This window comes from Eurypyga helias, unplaced genomic scaffold (assembly GCF_000690775.1).
Source record: "Eurypyga helias isolate BGI_N326 unplaced genomic scaffold, ASM69077v1 scaffold16438, whole genome shotgun sequence".
Taxonomy (NCBI): Eukaryota; Metazoa; Chordata; class Aves; order Eurypygiformes; family Eurypygidae; genus Eurypyga; species Eurypyga helias.
This window is the reverse complement of record NW_010269072.1, coordinates 1,099-8,680: the sequence shown is the minus strand read 5'-3', so window position 1 is coordinate 8,680 and position 7,582 is coordinate 1,099. Positions and strand designations below refer to the sequence as shown.

General features: G+C 40.0%; 1 protein-coding gene across 1 annotated transcript; it reads right to left on the bottom strand.

Moving 5' to 3' along the window:
* Nucleotides 1–4,668: 4,668 nt before the first annotated feature.
* On the bottom strand, nucleotides 4,669–7,339 carry ENY2 (enhancer of yellow 2 homolog (Drosophila); the record flags this gene model as incomplete). The annotated part of the gene is made up of 3 exons (XM_010157978.1): nucleotides 4,669–4,745; nucleotides 5,636–5,710; nucleotides 7,269–7,339. Coding segments are annotated over 3 exons (223 nt in total), but the record flags the coding sequence as incomplete, so codon positions are not given.
* Between the last annotated feature and the right edge of the window lie 243 nt (nucleotides 7,340–7,582).

The following is a 7,582-nucleotide window of genomic DNA, read 5'->3' as shown; positions in this document are numbered from 1 at the left end:
GCTTCTGCTTGTGTTCTACTAAAGCAGCATTTCTCTTTAGGGAAACTGCAGTCCATGGGGTTCATTAAATGTTCACCCTGGAAAGTGTTAGAAAACAGTGTTTCAGGTGCCACTCAGCTTTCCCAGAACAGAGGAGTTGTAAAGCAGGGGATATTTGTAGAAGTCTGTGAACTGCTCTGGACCTTCAATTTTGGGGATGTTTTTTTTCTGTTCCTTTTGCAGGGGAGCAGAACTATAAACACAGAGTATTTATTCTGGTTTTCGTTTCGCAGCTGAAGAAACTGAGCTGCTGCTGCCAGCTCTGGGCACCACTCATAGGCAAGTAGTATATTTCTGGAAAGTTTGAGTAATCCTGAACTAAAGCAGCTCTTCCAGGCAGGCATCTTGTACTCCGGAAAGCATTGAAAAATGAAGGTCACCATATTCTGTCATTGTTTGTTCCAGTGGTTAAGCAGCTGTACTTTTACAAACACCACCTTGTTTTAAATTTGAATTTGTCTGACTTCTGTTGCCATCTACTGCTTTACGTTTTTCTCTGTTAGGGTGAAGTGCCCTTTGTTTCCTGTTTTCTCCCTGAGGAGGTTCTGATACACCGCACTAGATGTAAAAACTCCACTCTGTGCTGACTTTGTACGTAGGCCGTTGATGGGAGCCAGCCAGCAGAAGAGGCCAGGTTGCTCTGCCCTTGTCAGTGTTCACCCACAGGCTGCCAGACGCAGATCTTATCGGGAGCAGCTCGATACTTCACCTCCCGATGAATGATAACCTCTTCCCTACCAACTCCAACAAACAGAAATCAGCAGGGATTCCTTAGAGGGGATATTTTTATGATCTACTACTAAATCACTTCACTAGTTATAAGATATGTGTAAAGAACATTTTTAATAATACTGTTCAGATGGAAAGCACCATGATAAATGTGAAATATGCTAAAGCGAGATTAGGCCTTTTCTCATTCCAAGCAGAATGCTGATTAACCTATTCATTACCCTAAAGTGATGAAGTATAAATTATTTATGAGGAAAGGAAATTATTTTTCCTCATTTTGGGCTCCAGTCATTACAAATTTGGCTTTGCAGCCACAGCTGTTTCTTTTAGAAACTGAATAGCTGAGAAAAACCAGCCAAGCAGCCAAGTAGAACACAATTCTGATTTCAGTTGTAAATATTTAGAAATATAACCAACCAGCAGGTAAAAGCATTGGGTGTTCTTCATTGTTCTAGTGAAAACTCAGTCACATAGTAAGTTAGAGTCAAACTATTGAGGTACCACAATCACTAAAATTTAACATATTCCATTATGTGAAGGAAAAGATGAGGACATGGGCTAGCTAGTGCAGAGCTGTCACCCCAGACAACCCTCTGGAGGGAACGACTGAGAAGCAGCAATAATTTTTTAATAGCGCTGATGAATTTGTACAGACTTCAGACACAGTTGTTCTCGAAGTGATAAAGTTTTGTACTGAAACATTATGGCAATACACAGAATGAAGAAGATTGGGGAAAAAAGAATAAAAAAACCCCTCCACAACTGAAAAACCTGCAATGTCAAAATTATACGGTTCTATCTAAGATGTGAGTCTGACATCTCAGAGGAATTTCTTGGTGATGTTACTGGTTTGTAAGGTTTTTTTTTGACTGGACTGTGCCAATGTGGAGAACTATTCATAGGGAAATAATTGTAAAACAAGTGAGAATCTAACTGGTTTCTGTGCATTGTGTGCTTCAGACCCCTGAGGGCCTGACTAAGGGAGGAGGCTAAACTAACTTTTCTTTATCGGTCTTTCATTGACGACAGGACTACTCAATTCACTGTCACATAGAATTTGGATTAGTGCACATCCAGAGCTATACCAGTTTACTGTAGCTGTTATCTGACCCGTTATTTCAATGTCAATTTACAAACTCATTTTATCATTTACAGGCTTGTCTACAAAAAGACCAAGCTGAATTAGCTACTGGAGTGTATATATAGGACTGTATATGCCCACGGCATATTCACATCAACCCTGTATTGTCACTTCTTGGCTGTCTAGTTCTGGGTGCTGTCTGCCTTTGCAATGAACAGATTCATTTCATGACATTGAAAATGCTGAAATTTTAAATAAAAAAGTTATTGCATCTCTCCACACAGGCTATAGGTATGGAACCTTTAACAGCACAGAGCATCGTATGTTTCAGTGTGAAGAAAAAAAAAAAACCAAACAGCTCAGCAATAATATTCTGGGTGAGTCCTGAACTTTACTGATTGTTTCAGTACTCAACCAAATGAGTAGAAACAGATTGCAGAGAACAGTCTGCAAAGCAAAGCCACCCTGTGCATCTGAGAATAAAACCTGCAGTTAAAACAAAAATAGAAGGGCACTTCAGGGGACCTATTTATTCACAGAATCATAGAATCACAGAATGGTTTGGGTTGGAAGGGACCTTAAAGATCATCTAGTTCCAACCCCCCTGCCATGGGCAGGGACACCTTCCACTAGACCAGGTTGCTCAAAGCCTCGTCCAGCCTGGCCTTGGAGACAGCCAGGGATGGGGCATCCACCTCCCATTGCTGGTATCACCCGCAATCTAACTTCATTTTTAGAAAATCTATCAAGATACCACTGACCAGTCCACCACAGTGCAGTTTGGATCTGCCCTTGTTGTCAAACATGCTTTTTGCCTGTCTGCTGAACAGAGGTGGCACTAGTGTGATTAACAGAATGAAGTGCGGGAACACACGGCGTTGGGCTGTTTACATTAGCGAGTTGACTGCGTTACCCTGAGACGGGAGTCACTGCTGCACGCATGGAAGGCAGTCCTCCTCTCCTTTTCCCGCTGGGTGTCTGAGTTTTAAGCCAGTCTGGGTAGAACTTTACAACTTAGTTTTGGAAGCATGTGAAAGATCTATCTGTCAAGCCTTTAACTTCAGATTGTTCAGCACAACTTCCTCAACATTCAGCCTTTGTTCTGTGCCAAGCATAAGCTGCCCACAGAGAACTGCACTGCACGTACTGCAGCTGCGCTTCAACTGCCGTGTCCTAGATGGAAACTCAGATGCTGACTAACCGGACAACAAGCCTTCCACAGTGCTGTGTCTGACACCTTTAGTCTGGCACCCTCCCACCACAGTGCGGAAATCGAGTGGAAGCTCTGGAGCCAGTTATTTCATGCCCATGGCATGCTGCAGCCATTCATCAAGCAAAGACTTTTAAAGTCATGTGCAAAATATCAAAGAACATCAGCAAAGACCTCAAAGAACAAACGAGTAAGAATGCAGAAGATATTTTGCAGCCTTGCCATATATTAAACGCACACTCAAGTAGCGTTTATTCTGCTAGGTTGTGCGAACAAATATTCTGTGCTCCATCAGTTACAGGCACTGCATAAATCCAGTCTAGAATGAAGAGCTCAGAATGAATATACACATGTGCAATGCAAACAAAACGTACTCCTTGCAAATGGAGTTGCAATTGAACACTGAATTAACATAGTGCAAACAAGCTTTTTTAAAAACAAGATAGACTTTGTAGTGGAAGGTTTTTTCTTTCTCCTCCATTATTATTTAACAGTGTAGACAGTGATGTACAGCAAGGGTGCTCAGACTGGCATGAAGATGGATGTGTAACAGCACAGCACAGGCCCTCAGGGGGGTATCTGTACACCGTAGCAGATCCCTGATCCTAGCTTCTGCCAGTCTTCGCTGTAACTTGGTCTCATGTAGCCAGAAGGTGTTCGTGACCGGTTACATCCTGTCCTACTGAGTGCTGGCATTGCCCAGTTTACGCTGACCTTGTGTCTAATGCCAGGCTGCACCTTTGGCTGTTGCAAGGGCAGACAAGTTCATAAAACTCTCGCAGCCCGGCACCGATAGTCCTGCCGCCGCTGTGCATCCTGTCCCAGCCCTGTGCACGTGCCTGCCCTCCCCGTGCACATGAACTTCAGGTGTATCATCTTAAGAGGCAAACTATTATATCACACTTAAATTCCAAAAGGCCCTAAAGATCCACATAGTTAAAAATTACCAGTAATATGGGCAGAGCTAGAAAACAGTTGTTGTGGATCAGAATAGTGACTCTTCAACTAAATGTGAAGGGAGAATTATTGATGAAAGATACAACTGCCTTTTTTTGTTTGATGAATTCAACCTTTCAGTTACTGGGGGAATGTTTGCGATACAAGCCCGAGACTTCAAACCATTCACTAACAAAGAAGTACTGAGAGGAATGCCACCAACAGTGTTACATAGTCTTAACTTCTTCGCGCTGTCCAGCTAGTTACTCAGGGAAGATTAGAAAGGATATGCTCAGTAGCATGTCATAACCCATTTTCCACAGACTTTTTTCACCCTGTTCTGTGTTTCTAGTTAACATACTTGTTAATTTCACTTCTTTTTGAAAATCTGAGCAAGTTTGAATGACGGTATAAAATTATGGATTATTAAAAAACTGGAATAGGTGACATCGTATTACAGGGAACTGATAGAGAAGCCTCAGAACCACAAGTCCACAAAATTTTTTATTAAAATAACACCAAGTTTAAGAAATCAATACAGTGTGAAGAACCCTCAACTCATCATACAAAAAAAAAAAAAAAAATCCATCCTCAAGTATGAAAAGTGCATTCCAATCCTGACACGATGGACATAACAGAAACAGAATCACTGTATCCCAGATGAATGTCAGCATTAAAGACTGGCATGCTGGGCAAGGAAGGTTCTTATTCTTTGCAAGAGTTCCTTCTTTACACTGTCTGGTACCAAGGCTGAAACACAAATAAGAAAGCAAAAAGTGAAAACAACAAAAATGGAAAATATGCCAATATCAACCTTCTACAACAGCTACTTCTTCTCTGTTTGTTCTTGCATTTCTGTTAATACCTAAGTAACTGAAGCTACTTGATTTTTAAATAGCACATCTCTATTTTTCCAATTTAAAACAGGCTAAAATCGAAGCCTGTTGAGAACACTGCTGTTATTGGTAGGCTTTTGCCAAGCCATAGTCAAGAAAATTGGAAAGTTCAAGGGAAGTAATTATTCAACAGTAAACAGGATATAATCACCAGAAACTAGTTTGATTATCCTATTTTTTCTTCACAAATTTAAGACCGAAAAAAAATCTCAGCCATGACCTCAGAGTAAGGGTCTTCATCATATTATTTAGAAGGCCTATTTTTATTTAAGACTTAATGAAGTTTCTCTTACTAACACTAAAGCCTATTAGAGTCCAAGAAAAACTATATAAAGAAAACCTTAAGAGACTCCATTTTTCTGCATCTGTATGCTATGTCCTTTCCTTTTGCCACTTCCTATTACACTAGCACTGTTTGCTCAGATTTTTACATCTTAAAAAGAATCGGAATTTTAAAATCTCTGTCACATACCCCAAGTTTTCTTGGGATCATGAAGTCAGTCCGAAAGATGAGTACAGCCTGATGACTAAATAATGTAACCTGCAGAAGCAGTCTACATACACAGGTCATTACAGATTTTGAATGGCTGTTACACAGTACAAATTCACATGCTTTATTTGCAGTTCGTAACAAGCTATTAACATTTTTCCTTGAATCCAGGACGGGGAGATTCAAAGTATTAATTAAATACAGGTAGGCATGTTTACTGACCTACTACCACATCCACATTTGTGTTTCCTTACCTCTGCCTTTGGGAGTGATTTCTGCCACCAGATCATCAACAGTAACATGCTCTAATCCTTTTTCTTTAATGACATCTAGGGAAGACCAAGACACATATTTTACATCTTTCAATCCATTAATCAGAAGACAAAACCTGTGCCAATGACTAAGAGACAAAACCTGCATGCATAGGCTGGTCAACAGGGAAGATGAAGTAGCTTGTGACCCTAAGAAGTGTAGGTTATTAACTCATTACTTACGCTGTGTGATTAATACATACCAGTACTGAAACCAACTGTCATCTTATAGTGCACTACTGAAAAGTGCAGAAGTCAATGCTGAAAAGAAACTTAAATTCAGTAGCAAAAACCTAAAACATTTTGTTTAAACATGAATGTTTTGAACCATATATCAGTACATAGGATCCACTGTCCCCAGGACACTAACTATGTTTTCTGAACTGACATCACGTGAACTATTTGCAAATTGTTTTTCTTGGCTGAATTCCCTATGGAAATTAATCCTGGATTGCTCAATTATTGGCCCTGATCCACAAGGGCAGAAGACTCTAGAACAAGCTACCAAAAAAAACCAACCTTCCACACCCCAACAAAACAACAAAAACAGTAACAAAAGAACATCCTAACCCCCCCCCAAGTCCCTCTCTGTCCTTTCTTCTGGGGGTTATTAGGCCTTTAACAGGGACAACTGAACTTACATTTGCATTCTCAGCAGTTGCAGTTACAGTTCATAGTACTAATGTAAACCAAACAAATTTAAATAACTTTGCTATAGCAGATTATGAAGTGTATAGTTGAGAAGGCAGAAAACCATCCTTTCACTATCTGTACTACTGCAGTGTGTAATCTCTGGCAGTGGCATCAGCCAGACAACTGCAAGCATGAATCATTTCAGCCTTCCCTGCAAATCCACCTAGGAAAATAATTTAACATGCCCAGACCTACAAAGAGAAAACTTTGTAATGGAGTATTGAATTGCTGAGTACAATAGACCAAATCAGAATTACAGCAAAAGCTCAAGGGATTTCTTTTTTGCTTTAAGGAAATTTCATTGTGCAATAATATTCTGGGATGCTTAAATACTATTTATAAGCGTTTCATATAATTTACAAGTCAGTAAATTGTAATAATGCTGAGCACAGCTCAGAACTAAATGATGTAGGTATTTAGTGGTTCATCTCTTCTAAGATCTCATCTAAGTAGATGATCTTATTTTCAAGACTTGTATTCAGGAGTACAAATGCACTTCCTTCTCGCCTGTGTGCAGACAACAAAGATCTCAAGTTTTTAAGCTGCATACCACTGTATTTGCTCCATTTTCCTTTCTCTTGTTTTTTATTCTCCTGTGGTAAGGAAATCATCTCTCTCAAAACAAAAAGTTGTATCGTCATGAATATTTAGGGAACCAATTCCAACACTATTCTCAGAAGATTAGTAAGTTTCAGATCAGAGAAGTTTGGAGATTTTATTTTTTTGCCCAGGTGCTTCCTTGCATGCAAAACCAATTGCCAAGGATACTTTCCTCTTGCCCAAGTCTCATTTAAATTGACTATTATGCGGCTCCATCTGGGACTTTTATTTGTCCAGAACCTCAGTTGATTACAAAGGATATTAGTTATTTGACCACTGTTACCTTTGCAGTGTGCCTTCAACTGATCCTTCCAGCCACATTCAATTAATTTGGCTCTCAGCAACTCTTTAAGGCTGTTAAGACAATATACAGGCTTGTTAGGAACAGCAAACATTCCTGACTACAGCGTGAAAGTTAAGCTTAAAATTACTACTCTTAGCAGAACTCCCAGACCAGCAGCAGAAATGGCGGAACAGCATTTTACTCAGTGACTCGTGGCAGATGAACTGATGATAAAGAGCAAAGTAACAACACAGGTGAAATTCACTGCTTCTGGATATTAATTCCAGAAATCTGAGTGCTCCATCTCTCATCAT